Consider the following 16,525-nt stretch of genomic DNA (forward strand, 5'->3'; position numbering starts at 1 on the left):
TTCCATTCAGTATGAAGCATTATGCCATGGAAAACTCAAACATATGCATACATGTATTAAACCAGATTGGATCATATCTCCGGAAGAGACGGATCATTTTTCAACATCAGTATAACACATTTGCAACAGTTGCTCTTGGCAACATTCAGAATCGATAATCCCAGTGAGATTTATTTTCTCACCAGTCCGTGAAAAGAAAGCTTGATTCTCTCCCCGGTGAAGTCACCAGTAAGTGTCTGCCTTATTTTGACATATGTAAATGTCATCCTTGCGATACCAGTAAGTGTCGTATTGATCCCCGTAAATGTCTGTGCTTTTCTTTGATGTCGGCGAACATCATCTTTCGATGTCGATAAACGTCGAATTCCAATCGTTGGCCATGAGTAAATGGCATGCCTCTCATGGTGTCTACAAAAAAAATCGTTCTGTCAACACCCGTGTGTGTCCTTTCCTTTCTTTGGTGTCGGTAAACATCATTGTTCGATGTCGGTAAACATCAGCCGCTTGTTAACCATCGGTAAATGGTTTTGTCGTTTAAGATTCCCCAACAGTATCGAGTATTTCATTTTCGCCATCGGTAAATGGTTTCGTTTCATAAATATATACTTTCCTTGGTGTCTGTAAACATCATTGTTCGATGTCGGTAAACATCGAGTTCCTTCCCAGTCATCGGTAAATGTCTGGTCTTGTTTCACTTTTAAACATCACTGTTCGATGTCGGTAAACATCGAGTTCCTTCCCAGTCAATGGTAAATGTCTGGTCTTGTTTCACTTATAAACATCATTGTTCGATGTCAGTAAACATCGAGTTCTTTCCTAGTCATCGGTAAGTGTCTGGTCTTGTCTCGCTTTTAAACATCATTGTTCGATGTCGGTAAACATCGAGTTCCTTCCCAGTCATCGGTAAATGTCTGGTCTTGTTTCACTTATAAACATCATTGTTCGATGTTGGTAAACATCGAGTTCCTTCCCAGTCATCGATAAATGTCTGGTTTGTAGCGCTTTCCTCGATATCGGTAAATATCAAATCTGTTTTGAAGCCGCCATCGGTAAATGGCCTCGCTTTCTTTGATATCGGTAAATATCAAATTTGTTTTGAAGCCGCCATCGGTAAATGGCCTCGCTTTCTTTGATATCGGTGAATATCAAATTTATTTTGAAGCCGCCATCGGTAAATGGCCTCACTTTCTTTGATATCGGTAAATATCAAATCTGTTTTGAAGCCGCCACCGGTAAATGACCTCGCTTTCTTTGATCAAGCTTAACCTGTGTAGCACCTCAAATTCACCCTCCTCATTCATGCATTCATTTTAGGTCATTTAACATTTCATATTGCATTTCATCATGTCAATCAGAATTAGCTCCAAGAGTTTATCTTCCAAGAAGCTTGGATATCATCCAAGTCAATTGGTTTCATTTTCAGAGGTTTTCTTCAAAAGATCAAGCTTAACAGGCTCAGTACAGTTCAAAATCCAACTGTGAAATCGAAAGTCAACTGTTGGTCAACTGAAGGTCAAATGGCTAGGGAATAACTTGAGTTACTTCTAACATGTTCAAATGAGGTCTATTCATCATTCGACATATTACTCTTAAAGGAACAAAGGTTCAGCGCACAGGTTACAAATTTGGAAAGATGACTTGAACTGCCATGCTCGCTAGGCGAGCAGAATGGTTCGCCTAGCGAGCCACCAGAGTCTGAACTGTCATGCTCGCTAGGCGAAGCCCACGCGTTTTGAAAATAAAAAAAAAATATAACAGAAAAATCTTGGACTTGGACCTCTCTCATTTGAGCCCACAAAGCCACGAAAATCAGAGTATAAATTCTAAATTTCATTGAAACAAAACCCTAGAGAGTGAGAACTAATTCAGAGCAGCCTCCAGAGACTGAAGGGAACTCATCTGCAAAGAACCCATTCCATCTCATATAAACCCTAAGATTGTTCTGCAAACCCAACCGTGCAATTCAATTTCATTCGATCTCTTCAATCAGGTTTGCCTTATTCCCATTACTTTACGCTTTCAATCTGAAATTTCTGAAGCATGAGGTATTATGGTTGAATCCGGGAGAGTGGGTATAGTTAGGTTTTGCATGTGGGTTTAGATGTGTATGAATGTGTAGAACAATGCCTTGGATGTTTAATCACTTCGTTTCTGAGATGGATACCATAGGGTTTGGGGTTTCTGAAATTAGACTGTTATCAAGGAAGAACCCAGAACCCGCAGGCATTCGCTAGCACCTCGCTAAGCGAACATGTAGCGAAGCTTCGCTAGCATCTCGCTAAGCGAAGCAGTAGCGATCGTGGCAGTAGTTTTTTTGTTTGCTCTCTAACCTGTTTTGCGTTTTGTTGTGACATGTTTTCTATTGCATCCGTGCGTTGTTTACCTGATACTATTATTGCTATGATTCTCTTGTTTGGTGTAACTCTTGATTGCACACCGTCTTGTTATTCTAACTTGTTTATTGAGTTTTTTGTGAGGGCTCACATGACTCTTGAAGAGATAGCTTGCTTGGTATTCCACTTTATTTGTGGGATACCATTTGGAGATTTATTTTGATTGCTTTGCTGACTTGTTTTCTTTAATGGTGCTAGCCTGAGAGATCTCCGGGTTTCTTATTTCTTTAGTTGCTGTTACTTCGGATCTTTATCCGTGTGGTAGATCTCTTGATCCCTTTTACATCTTTCCCGTATTTTACCACTTTCTTAGCTGGAAGACCTCGATAGGAGGCAATGTTTTTGTGTGTTTACTTTTGTGCCCAAAGACCTCCAAGAAGAGGCACCAGTGCTAAAGACCTCCATGAAGAGGCAATTGACGGATAACAGGGATTAGTAGTCAATCCCCCGTTATTCAGTGTGTCATTCTTTATGCTCGCACTACGTGTCGATGCTTCAGAACAAAAGCCAAGATCTTTTGTCCGGTCAGTCAGTGGAGAGGGTTCCATCTTCCTGAATCCCCATTTTTTGTCATGAGCTCACCCTGTCCAGGGTTAAGAGCTATGAGGTCTTATCCTCATTACCCTTTTGATCTACTCACCCTGACGTTCAATGTCAGTGGTTAAGAGCCCATTTGATTACCTTTCCATGGCTTGTTTGTCGAGGTTGATATGACCCCTCTTGACTAAAGCCCTACCCATGTATGTTTGAGCCCCCTTGTTGGCGTGTTTACTTTATGCATGTTTGTTTTGTATGGTGTGATCGTCTCCCCATAGGATTGCTAGGCTTCGTATAGTCTCTCGTCTGCATGTCAATTAAGGTAGCACGGTTCCTTCGTCTAGGACTTCCTTTTTTGCATGAGCATTTCTAAAACACAAACAAACTCATTGATTTTTCTTCTCCTAAGAACACATTAACTCCTTCTACTACAGGTGAGTAAGTCTCCAAAGGTCGAGCATCCGGTAGATTGCGTAGTAACGTCGTTCACCTAAAAAACACAAAAACAAACAAAAATAGGTCAGTCGAGCTACGAAGACTCTGATTCTCATATTCATATGAGATACATATGCAGTGGATGCGACATCCGTGCAAGTCATTTTCTTTTGACCCCTCTTTTAGTAAATAGTACTTTAGATAAACCCACACCCTTTAGACAAGAACAACAAGAGTGGATCCCGTAGAGTACTACGGATGCGTAGAGGTGCTAATACCTTCCCTTCGCATAATCGACTCCCGAACCCAAGATTTGGTTGCGAGACCTTGTCTTTTCCTTTCCTTTTTCCAGGTTTACTTCGAGCGTTTCCTTTCCCTCCTTTGGGATAAATAACGCACGGTGGCGACTCTTCTGTCATTTCTTTTCTCGCCGGTTGTTTTTTTCGCATTCCTTTTTTAGGTTGCGACAAACTGCATCCTGACAAAACTTTGTTCTACATCTGTTATCCGTCAGAGATTCTCGCCCATTCATTATCAACCAAAGTTTCAAATACATCGGATTCAGAATTGGTGGAGAAATGGTCATTATGTTCTATGTAGCCCTTTTCCAATATATATCACCAATTTCAAATTTGTAAAGATCTATGGAGTCTTGCCACTCGCAGACTACCATTCCATCAAATAAATTTGAGCCTTTATCCAATTATTTGCACTCTTATGTGTTTCTATTCAACAAATGTTTTGCATGTTTTAATTGAAAAAAATGTCATTGTTTTAAATAATCAAATTTTTCATAATTTATTTTTAAACAAAGTGAACATTCACAATGACATAAGGATACTGGGAATGCCTTTAATGCTCTCCCAAGGATGGTAAGATTCTTGACAGGGTAAGGCAGTTGTTCATATTCCTGGCATATTGGTGTCCTCTTCCTCCTGAGCCTTTTGTGATTTCTCCCCCTAGCAGAGTGTTGGGAAGATTTATTCCTCCCTCATTCTTTCAGCAGAATAGTGATTCTTCCTCCTTGGAAGATGTGATTTCATTATTTGGGACAATGTTTGATGACCTTTGGAAATTTCTGATTTGGTGGTTGTTCCCCACAAGAGTTCCATGATCCCCTCTGATGACTTCCCCAGTAGAGTGTTTCCATGGCAGATTTTTGATGATCTTTGCCTCAAGATGGAATGTTTCGCTCATCCCCTGCGGAGATCTTTGTCATCTTGGCTTTCTCTCTTGAGATGTAGTACCGGATGTTTGTACTTGTTCGAAGGACTTGTTGGTGTTAGAAACGTTTGTTTGTCAGCATTCATCATACATAAACTATGCATGTGTACATATAACTTTCAAACATCCATATATTCATGTTGCATTCTTTGCCATATATCTTTGTTTGCGATCCCCTGCTAGTTGGTAATACATTCCCCAAGCAGATGTCGGTGTCTGAACTCCCCATATAGAGTCAGCCCCTTAAGCAGAAAATGTTTATCTTTCCTTCCATATTCCCCACCGAGTTATAGCCTCGTGGATGATGATTATTTCTGTTTCCTCCCAACACATATATTGGGATGGGATTCCCTATCGAGTTATATCCTCACTAGGACGAGTCTTGATTCAGCTTGCCTCTTTAGTTTGATCCTAGATTGGCTTCTTGTGACTGTTTCCTGCGCTTCCCTGTGGTATAAATGAATAATTGCTCAGTAATCAGCAATCATTCATCTTATCCCCGACGGAGTCTATGGTTTTCTACCCTTATACCGGTAGTTGTAAACCCTATTTCATCCCCTTGCGGAGTTAACCTCTTGTTCATCCTAATCGATGACGGTTACTTTTCCGTGGTGTTCTACCCAGTATCCGGTAGATGTAATCCCCTCTTTGACGGCTATCATTATCCAATATTCGGTATTGATAAACCCTTCACCTCCGGTGATATATCTCTTGGATGATTGCTCTTATCAAGCAGTTTATCCCCAACAAGTCATCTTTCATATACCGATTACCGGTAATGGTTGTTGCTCCCCTTGAATGGTCATCATTATATACCTAGTTTCGGTATCCCAATGCCTTTCTTTGTCGGTAGATCTATCCTTTATTAACCCAGTAACCGGTTGTGGATAATCTTCCATGCGAGTATATTATCTACGTTCTGACGGTAATAGATAATATATCTCATGCACTCTTTGGTCGAAGCCTTTTGTTCTTCCCCAGTTGAGTAAGATTCATATCCCTTTTGGGAATCGAATGTCCATCCCATATTCGAGTTTGCTTTTAGCCCTCTTTTGGATGATGAGTGTCTTGGGAATGTTCCCCGATTCACGTTTTGGTTGGTCACCTATTATATGCCCAGTAACCGGTATCCTTTGTGTTCCTTCCTTCTGCTCCCTATTATGACTTTTTGTCCCTTGCGGAGTCAGATTTTCCTGAGATGAAGTATACCTTTTTAGGCCTTCCTTAGATGACTTTCGGATGTTTGATATCTCTCACCCTTATACCGGTCTTAGATATTCATTCTCCCGGAGCATGTTTTCTTTCACCCTTATACTGGTGTTTCGATCACATGTCTCTTTGAGCTTATTACCCAGTAACCGGTAATGCCTCATTCTATTGTTTCCTCAGCTGAGTCCTCTTTGGACATCCCCAGTGGAGTCCCGTAATGGATTTTCCCCATATGAGTCCGGATTTTCATCAGAAGTATCCGTTATGGATAATTTTTGCTGTATTGGCATATTCCCCAATACGTGCATCTTTGAGTCAGCTCGAGTCTTTCCATTGATGAGTATCACTGGATTTCCTTCGTGCCTCTCAACAAGTTTCAAGTCGTGATCTGCTCACCCATTTTTACCTCTTTACTCCCCGGTAGAGTCTCTGCCCCGTAAAGTGATTTATTCATAGGAATCATCAGATTCCTTCTAGCCTTTTCCTTTGTGGACTCATCCTCCCACAGAGTATTACCGTTTGCATACATACATTCACATCATAAGGTCTCTTAGGGACCAAAATTCGTCTCTTTGTTATTATTTAAGCCCATTCTGCCTAGTCGAGACGAAGATTTTAACCTTCACTTCTCCGGCTAGAATGACCTTAAATAGAGGCATCTGTAAGACCCTAATTTTGTCCCTAATATCCCTCATGGCATCATAACATTGCATTTGCATTGCCTCAAGGATCATAAGCATCTTGGTTTCCTTTACCTTTGGGTGGGACCTCTTGTGAGTGGTTTGAGATCACCAAGCATGCTTGAATTGTATATCATTTCTTTTCTCATTTTTGTTTACTAACCAAAAGCACAAAAGTATGTCATTAACATTTCTTGTTTGTAGCTTGAGCAATCACAAGGTCAAGAGCTTTAAGGAGATCCTTTGTGTAGAGATATGGCCAAGTGAAGATGATAGCAAGCATGGTAATGGTTCCCAAAGCTCTCATCCATCAAATATGCCTCCCTATCATCTCAATTCATCATTTTGATCAAAGCAAGTCAAAGGGTTTGAGGCTTGACTCCCAAGGAAACCCTAGTTCATCTGATCATCCACAATGCCTTGCTCTTGAAGCAACCTCAGCCCATGGTCAAATACAATCAAGGGAAGTTCTTTAATTCATCATTTCATGCATATTTGAACTTATTTGTGTGCCCTCAATCATTAATTCATCAAGATATGAGTCATGGACTTGAGAAGTTGATCAGTCAATTCATTTGACTATTTTGAAATACACTGAGACCTAACTTTTTATGTTTTGGTCAAATGGAGATGATCCCAAAAGAAAAAATGTTCTTAAGGACAACATGAACAACTTTCATGTTCATCAAAAATTGATTTGAATCTTGGAAGGTCATCTACCATTCCAAAACATTATAGGTCATTTTGACTGAAACCCTAATTTTAGGTCAACTTCCCAAGAACATAACTCATTCATTTTTTATGATTTTGAGGTGGGATAAAGTGAACTGGAAAACTTAAGATGTATACTTAAAATGTTATGTTGAACAAAATTTCAAAATCTCAAAGGAAATACATGTGATAATACAATACATTATAGGTCACTTTGGATCAAATGCATTGAAAGGCAAAAAAGTCCAACTTCAAATGCTCATAGCTCTTTCATAAAAAATCCAAATGATGCAAAATTTAAGTCCATTTTGATTTTCTTGAAGAGATATACAACGTTTATGTTGGAGGTTTTTTCACTTGGGGCTTGCATCATTAAAACAGAAGGACTTGAACATTGTCCAAATTTGGAAACTTTGCCTTTGCATGTTTTGCACCTTACACTTTAAACTCAAAATTCACTAATTTTCAAACTCCAAATGGATTTTTGCCCAACATAACAATTATTCCTTACATCAAAACCTTTCCAACCATTACTCATATGCTCATGTTTGGATTTGGCAAATGGCATTTTCGAAGAGGAGAAGTTTTAGGCATGATTATGCATAACATGTTGAAACTCATTATACAAGCTTGTGCAAGATGGTACGTAGGCAATGGGTTTATCCATCCAAACACAAAATGTAAATAAACTTGTACATTCTCTTCTCATCTCTTCAATCATGTTTGCACAAACAATTTTTTCACAAAACAACAACCTTTACAACAAGTATGAAAAGGGCTCCCTAGGAGTACCTAGGATGTTTTGGGTGCCTAACACCTTCCCATTGCATAACCAACCCCCTTACCCAGATCTCTGACTCTCTTTTACTAGTTTTTGATTTGATAAAACTTTTAGGTTTTTGTTCGCTTTCTAACCATTCCTTTGGATAAATAGAAGTGCGGTGGCGACTCGACTTGTATGATTTACCTTGGATTTAGTCAATATCTCTAATGGTAACGAATACCCCGCTACAAAAAGTACCTGAGTTTATTATAAAATATGTAAATTGCTTGTTTTTCCTTACACCTCAATAAACATATACAAACATTAAAATTGATGTAGAAGATAATAATTAAAAAAATTAAATTATTCTTGAAAAACAATTTAAACGAACCACTATTTTTCAAATTGCATTCATACCGTAATTCATCTTTTGCTTCTTAATATGTAGTACTTGATTTAATGTTCCAAATTCTTCAAAGAAACATTTCATTCCTAATTTATTTTCCAAAGCATCAATATGTTGACTAGTTCGAGGTCATCATCATCGTTATCATCATCATTATTTTTAGGGGTGGCAAACGGGAATGCCCGTCCCGTTTAGGCTCGCCCCGCAAAAGTCCACAAAAAAATGGGGCGGTCATAGTTGAGGATGCGGGCCTAAAACTTAGACCCGCCCCGCAAAAAATTGAGGGCGGGCGGGGAAAGCCCGCGGGCACTGCACTCTTTAAGCCTAAAAATGCAAAAATATATGTAAATACACGTGCCCGCAAAAGCCCGCGAAAAAAACGGGGCGGGGTGGGGCGGACACATTTGAGGGTGAGGGCCTAAATCCTTGGCCCGCCCCGCACAAAAGTGCAGGAAAAACGGGCATTCCCCGCGGGCCGAGCCTGTTTTGCCACCCCTAATTATTTTAATCAATGATGAAGATTATTATGATGATATCGATGGAGATGATCTAATTTCACAATAAATTTGATGTTTTGCAATATAAGTTAATAGAGAACAAATCATTGCTTTGAAGAATCTAGGGCAACAAACCAAGTTCTACATGTTAAATAGTGATATAAATGAATTACGAGATGAATGAAATTCGATCAACTATGAGTCAACTTTCTGTTAGATGTATTTTGCATGATGACAAAACTATGATACTTTACCGTTTATGTATATTGGACGATATCTTTTGATTCTTAATGTGCATCTTAGAATTAGGAAGCATAAAAACACTTGAAAATAAGTTGGAAAAGGTTTCATGTATAAAAAATAAGTTTTTATGGGTAAAACAATCTATGTGTCGACACATACATGCTTTAGGTCGACATAGAAGAAAAAATTTCCTATATGTCGACACATCTGATTTTCAGTCGGCTAAAGTACTCCATTTTAAAAGTATGTAGCTTCTATTTGATGTGTCACCTCTACAGGCTGACGCATGACACATGACCTATACAGGTCGACACATGCATCGAACAGGTCGACACATGACTTACATAAGTCGACATGTGCAACATATTTTTCCAAAAATTCATAATTTTTTCAAATCTTTTGCATTTCTTTTGCCTCCAAACATGCATGCATATAAACACTTCATACATGTATCATTTCTAGTAAGGTTCTAGAGTAAACCTACACAAAACCAGGATTTCAAAGAGTTTTCATCATCTTCAACCTACATTATATGCATACACACAAACAAACTACACATAATCATTATTTGATTGAGTGTGCCATATAGGATTAGAGTTGATAACGTCCAATTTAGGTTGTCGGATTGTAAATTGGGTTAAGATCCTTGAGGGTTTTAAATAAGAAAGTCGAGCTGAGGTTTTCCTTCAAGATCAATTTGGGATTTGAAGGTTTTGGACAAGATGACCTAATTTGGATCCGATCGACTGAAGGCTTTGAAGAACAGGAGGTTCTTGCAAAGGAGTAACATAAGACGATGGATCATATTGATAAATCTTGGGCTACAATAATTCACAATTTAGATCTGATCGAATGAAGGCTTTGAACAACATAAGGTTCTTGCAAAGGAGTAGTGTGGGACAGTGGATCAAATTGGCATTGTTGGGTTACTTGATCAAGCTTTGATAAAGGGAATATAAAATGTCATAATCAACATCAAACTTAGTGTTTGTAGGATTTGATTGCTATGTTTCTCTTGCATACATACTTTTACAAAGTAAGGTTAATTTCATCATCTCAATTCGAGTTCGAATTGAGGGCAGACATACCCATAACGAGGTCGATTAGAGAACTTCCTAAACAAATCATTGTACTCTCTCTCTCTCTCTCTCTCTCTCTCTCTCTCTCTCTCTCTCTCTCTCTCTCTCTCCCTCTTATTTTTTGTTTGAAAATTGTTGAATTCATCGATTATGCAATTAATACGTTTGGATAGAATTTTTTATAAACCTTTTGAAAGAGGTTTTGCTGAGTTGACCACAATCCTTTAGATTGTGATTAGATTTTAAAATCAACAAAACCGTACAAATTTCCAAACAAAATCAATTGCACACAAGGTGTTCGATAATTTGTCTCAATAATATTTTTGTGTGATTTATCATTGAGAGTAATTGCTACTTCAAACATTGTATTCAATTGATAGTGGTTGATAGATTGTTGATTTAATTTGTGTTCATTATCATACCTTGACTACAATTACGCATGTATGAGCTTTTGGGCAGAGGTTCGGTTAGACGATTCGATCTGGGTTACTTCCACGCACCATAAAATTTCAAAACATTTTTTTGTTAAATTTTTTAACTTGTGATCTTTTCACCCCCCTAGATCAAAGTCATCGTCTAACAAGTAGCATCATGAGTTCCAATTAATATTATGCTTCAATATTTGCTTATTAGAAAATTGTCACCGAACCTAAAGGGGCATAAAATATAGCATATTTTTTTACTAATGAAAATTATGACTATTGAAAAACTTGTATGTGTATCCATGTCAACTCGGTTGATAAGGGTGTATGAGACATCATCAATTATCCTAACCAAATTACAATGACCAATGGTGAAGGCGTCGTCGTACCAAAATCGAAAGATCAATGGAATGATAATGATAAGAAATTATGGTCACATGATTGGAAGACATAAAAGATTCTTATATCCGCACTCGATGTTGATGAATATTATCGTGTTTCCCATTGTGAAATCGCCAAAGCAGTGTGGGACGCATTAGAAGTTGCCCATGAGGGAACTAATAAGGTCAAACAAGCTATGATCAATACCTTGAATCAAGAGTTTGAACTATTTCACATGAAGCATGGTGAAACCATCGCCGATATGCAAAAGAGGTCCACACATCTTATAAATCGGTTGAATTCTCTAGGTAAGCCTATTTCCAATGATATTGCTACTAATAAAGTTTGGAGGTGTCTTAATAGGGAATGACAACCCATGATCACCGCAATCATAGAGGCGAATGATCTTAAAACATTTGATCTCACGACTTTGTTTGTCAAAATATTATTATATATATTGTAATGATAAGAAATGCTACACACATCCAATTCAACCTAAACAATTTCTAATTCTGTATATTATATTGATTAGTAAAAAATATGAAATAAGTATTGAGTAATAGACATCTCCAAATATTAGTTAACAATTTTTTTCTAAACGAAGAAAATAGGAAGAGGAGGAGGATTATGTAAGTAACTAAACAAAAGAATTTGATTGGTTTATATAACTTTGACTCATCCCGACTATTTTTGTAAAGCTTTTCAGTAGTCATCACTCTCCAATGTCCGTCTAACAGCACCTCAATTTCAAAATGCCGACTATCTTTCTCCTTTTCCTCATTTCAGGTACCATCTTCTTCTCCACCTTCCCTCTCCCTTTCACACTTTTATTTCCTTTCATTGTTTTTGTTTTCTCAGGCGTGTTCAGGTATTCATCGGCCGAACAAGGGTTTTGCTCTGCACCTTCTGCGCTTAACACGGAATCAAAATCAAAGCCTCTTTATTCCAAAGTTTACGAATCCACTCTATCTCCTCTCGACCTTCAAAGTAACTACAACGTGTTTGTTTCACAGATTGTATTTTCATACTTTATATAACGGTTTTTACTGCTACTATGTTTTATATATATGAATGAAATGGTTACTAAAGCGAGAATTAAACAATAACTAGTAGTGGTTAGTTATTTCGTTACATGAGCATTTTATTATTTGGATTCTCGCTTGAGTTCTGATATTTGTTATTACTGTTGAGTCCTGATTTATTTTCTGAAACATAATTTGGTTAAACTGTATTGAAACGACTTAATGTGGTTTTGTTTGTCAGATTTGCCTGGATTTACACGCAGTGTTTATAAGAGAGATCATGCTTTGATATCACCAGAAAGTCATGTTTATGGCCCATTGCCTGAATGGTACTCTTATATTTCATCATCTGTATTGATTAAGATATAGGATATTTAATCCTCCTCCCCTATGCGTGGTAACTTTATTGTCTTTGACAGGATCAATACATTGGGGTCATATGTAATTTCACCTGAAATGGGCTCACACTTTGTAATGTACCTAGCAAAGTTGAAAGGTTTGATCATGTTTCACTATACAGAATCTATTATATTTACTTAGTTGCCTAGATATGGGCCGTATTCTCATAAATCAAATGAAACCCTGCTTCAGTAAGGGGCAATAAGTTATTCCAGACCTGTATATTTGCTACCATGTCATTTTCTGCTCATATATAATATACAATGATGCATAAAATTTATGATGCTTATTTCCTTCCTTGAATATTTGAAACATATGGGATATGTAACCATTGTCTTGTAACCATTTCCCTGTATGGTAACATCTTTTCTTTGTATTTTTGTTCTATTTTTATTGTTTGGCAATATTTATTTGCTTCTCTTTTTAGGCACCACAATGGTATCGGCGTACAGGTGCCATTATATTCTCCAAGCACACCTTCATACTGTTCCTTAACTCGCCGCATTGACATTTCATGAGACTTTTAATTTACTGTACAACTTAAAGTTTGTCACTGCAACTGGTTTGGCTGATATGCTTCTGATTTGTGCTTTGTCATTTTGCAGAAAATTCAAGATCAGGACTACCTTTGCATGATGTAGAGAGGTTGCGAATCTTTTCACTTTCTGAATTCTACTGTGCTCTCAATTCCATTTCCATGACGCTCTAAAACATTTGACATTGTTTCTAGCTCACGCATGTTTGATATATTTACAAGATTGTTATATGTAGATTCATCTTTGTGCTCCACGGTGCTGTCACAGTCACCGGTGCTCATAGTGTGAGCCATGTACTAAAGGTGAGAAGTTTATGATTGTTATGCAAATGAAGTTTTTCTGTCAGTCATATACAATTTTTGAGTTCATAATAATTATTTCGGTAGATCTTTCTCTGACTTTAGTGATTTGACTACTCTCCATTTTGTCTACTCTCCTTACTATAGAATATATAGGTCTTCTCTCTACATATCCAAATCACATAAGACAAGTTTCCACCACCATTTCTACGTTATGTGCCACCCCAACTATCTCTAATGTTGTCATTTCTAATTCTATCTTGTCTAGCCTTACTACACATCCAACACAATATCCTTATTTCTGCTACGCTTATTTATTCTTGTGTTGATTCTTTACCGCCCAACACTCCTCCCTATACAATATTGCCAGTCTTACTGTTGTATGTTATAATTTTTTCTTCAGCCTGAGCGGTATTTTTCTATCACATAAAACATCTGAAGCCCTTCTTCATTTCAACCATCCAGCTTGAGTTCAATGGTTTACACCTCCTTCTATTTCTCTATCGTTTTGTACTATGGACTCATGATGTTTTGTGGCATGACATGATCTTCAACTTTCACCTCCAAACTAAAAATACTACGTCTTTTCCTTAAATTGCATTTCCTATTACTTTGTCTTGCTTCTACTTAGACATATGCTTCTAAGGCTTGTATTCAAGTCTCCAACCCCCATTATATATTCTCGTACTATTGTTTATAGTATAAACTTATATTTGTGGAAGAAGCATCATATTAATTCATTAGTTTGAGGGAAAATGCATGACATATTGTTATTATTATTTCTGATTATTTGCCTGGTGTTAATGCATTTGAAGTAGTGGAGAAATATGGCCATGCTATGATAATTGTTGTTGGCTCTTATTATTTCCCCCTTCTCACCACTAGCCTGTTATATCATATCCTTGAAAAACTAGATGATTCTCGAGGCTAAAAGAATTTTGGATGCCATGTTTTCGATTCCAGGTGGATTCATATGCCTACTTTCCTCCTAATTTTGAACATTCAATTGAATCTGACGCTCCTGCTATTATTGTGATATTCGAACGAAGGTTTGTATTTTGTACCTCCACTCTTTTACAATTTATAAATGAATGCATCATCATCCCCATGACCTGGTCATTCATCACAATGAGAAATCGTGTAAATAATTACAGTATCGAAAATGGATTCGTAAACAATAGTATTGAAGATTCTTAGTAATCACTCACACAATATAAGTTTGTACAATTTTCAAGGATTGGATATTTTTTTCCATTCATTCAAATTGCCAGCAGAGTCACATGAGTAATCTAAATATCCTGTCAGGCATGCTCAGCTGGCAAATCATGTCCCAGAGCCACTAGTTAATTCGACGGATAAGCAGCCACTCCTTGAAACTCCTGGGGAGGTATGATGTTCCCATATACTGGCTGGCATTTTGCTTTATTTTTAATTTTCGTATAAGTTCAACCATTATATTTTTTCAATATATGATGATAGTTTATTTAAAAGTGAATGCTACTGTTATCAGTGTTAATGTCATTGCTCGAAGCAGTTCTTACATTCTTTGGGCTCAGGTCACTATCATTAATCTGAGAATCTGTATTTCATTACACGGAACATGTAAATGTTTGGCTTTTCTGGGGATATCTCACTGACATACTTGACGATTTAGATTACTTATTCAAGTTAATTTGACAGTCCGTGTTTAATAATTGATACAAGTCAGTGTATGATAGGCCACAGGTTATACACTTGTGATACATTAGAATTCCCCATATTTGATGAACACACTCAATAATCGAGTCTGAGTTTTGTTTAAGTCTCTCACTTTCCCTCTGTTGTTGGTAAGCTAGATTGCGAATCTTATGCATGTGCAAACTTTACACACTTTTAATTCCTTTTTGTATGCATTATCAGGTTTTTGAACTACGAAAGCTACTTCCATCATCTTTGGCATATGACTTCAATATACATGTAAGCCTAAATCTCTCATGTATCAAAGTCCAAACTTTATCTAAATATTACCATAGTTTTGGTCAGTCGTAGCTAAATTTAACTGTTGCACCCATTTCTGCAGATAATGGATTTTCAGCCTGGAGAATTTCTTAATGTTAAGGTAATAATCATATATGTGTCCACACAACATTTAGTTTGTTCAAATTGTAAGTTTGAAGACATTTTATAAATTTATAAATTGTGGCTTTTGCAGGAGGTCCATTATAACCAACACGGATTGCTGCTATTGGAAGGCGAAGGCATTTATCGTTTGGGTGGTAGTTGGTAAGAGTTATAGACCTCACCTGTCAAAAATGTTGGCTTAGGCCTTGCAGGGAATAAAAGATAACGACGTTCTTTGCTTCCAATAAACATTACTTCTACATTGAAAGAGAGATTTTTATGTGAACAGGTACCCAGTTCAGGCGGGTGATGTTATTTGGATGGCACCATTCGTCCCACAATGGTTAGATACATAAAACTATATTGTTCACTCCCCCTCCGGTCTCCTTTAATCCGAGCATAAAAACACACTCTTAACTATATAACATTACATGTTACTTCCATATCATCTTGCAACATATGAACTAATACATGTGGTGCTGTCTACAGGTATGCTGCACTAGGGAAAACTCCAACACGATATCTTCTGTACAAAGACGTTAACAGAAGCCCGTTATAGTTGTGATTTTGATTGGCATTAGATAAATGACACAGATGATATTATAGCCACCACCTTATTTGAAATTTTAATAAAAGAAGGCTTGTTATGTTATTGTATATATTTATTAGTTAGCTCTCATGTCGTTAGGTTGTAGCATGTTAGCTCTAATGCACTGGATGTGATTCTTAATGTTTTAGCATTTGTAACTTCAATTTCATTTCTGTGTTGAACAAGCTCTACAAAATTGTCTTTATGGCCGAACCTTTGATTTTCAACACCAAGTTGAGTTTTCAAAGAGTTCACTAAAAATCTTGGAAATCACGAATCAATTCTCTCAGTGTTGAAGGCATATTTTTACAGCTTTTTTAGTTCTACTTAGTACCAAAGTCTTTCAAACTTGAAGTATATACATTGTCAAGTTCAATTACTTAGTGGCGAAATTAACTTTGGATGAGAATAGTAGAATTATGATAAGATCAAGTTTTAATCTATTCAGCCATACAGCTTTTAATATTAAGTTATTAACTAAGAGCATTTAATTTGACATCTCTCAATTAAACCTAACACCCCATACTTTCATATTGCCAAAACTGTCCCTTATTGAAATGTGAATGAAATTTGAAATTTTTGATATTATCAAAATTTTCA

At 37.1% G+C, this 16,525-nt stretch overlaps 1 protein-coding gene across 1 annotated transcript; it reads left to right on the forward strand.

The window, feature by feature from the left end:
• The first annotated feature begins 11,556 nt into the window (after window positions 1–11,556).
• Window positions 11,557–16,094, forward strand: LOC127074252 ((S)-ureidoglycine aminohydrolase). The gene is made up of 13 exons (XM_051015554.1): window positions 11,557–11,766; window positions 11,839–11,967; window positions 12,244–12,331; window positions 12,422–12,498; window positions 13,007–13,046; window positions 13,173–13,239; window positions 14,200–14,285; window positions 14,542–14,623; window positions 15,136–15,192; window positions 15,296–15,334; window positions 15,428–15,498; window positions 15,626–15,679; window positions 15,826–16,094. The coding sequence occupies exons 1-13, from the start codon at window positions 11,733–11,735 to the stop codon at window positions 15,893–15,895; spliced, it is 894 nt and encodes a 297-aa protein (XP_050871511.1). The 5' UTR covers window positions 11,557–11,732; the 3' UTR covers window positions 15,896–16,094.
• Window positions 16,095–16,525: the final 431 nt, after the last annotated feature.

This window comes from Lathyrus oleraceus, chromosome 4 (assembly GCF_024323335.1).
Source record: "Lathyrus oleraceus cultivar Zhongwan6 chromosome 4, CAAS_Psat_ZW6_1.0, whole genome shotgun sequence".
NCBI classification, from domain to species: Eukaryota; Viridiplantae; Streptophyta; class Magnoliopsida; order Fabales; family Fabaceae; genus Lathyrus; species Lathyrus oleraceus.

Bases quoted from the DNA above. Each gene is read 5' to 3' on its own strand.
- LOC127074252 (XM_051015554.1), top strand. From the start codon at position 11,733: ATGCCGACTATCTTTCTCCTTTTCCTCATTTCAG. The intron at 13,047-13,172 runs GTTGCGAATCTT...TGTTATATGTAG, and splicing joins CCTTTGCATGATGTAGAGAG to ATTCATCTTTGTGCTCCACG. The intron at 15,680-15,825 runs GTTAGATACATA...TGCTGTCTACAG, and splicing joins GCACCATTCGTCCCACAATG to GTATGCTGCACTAGGGAAAA.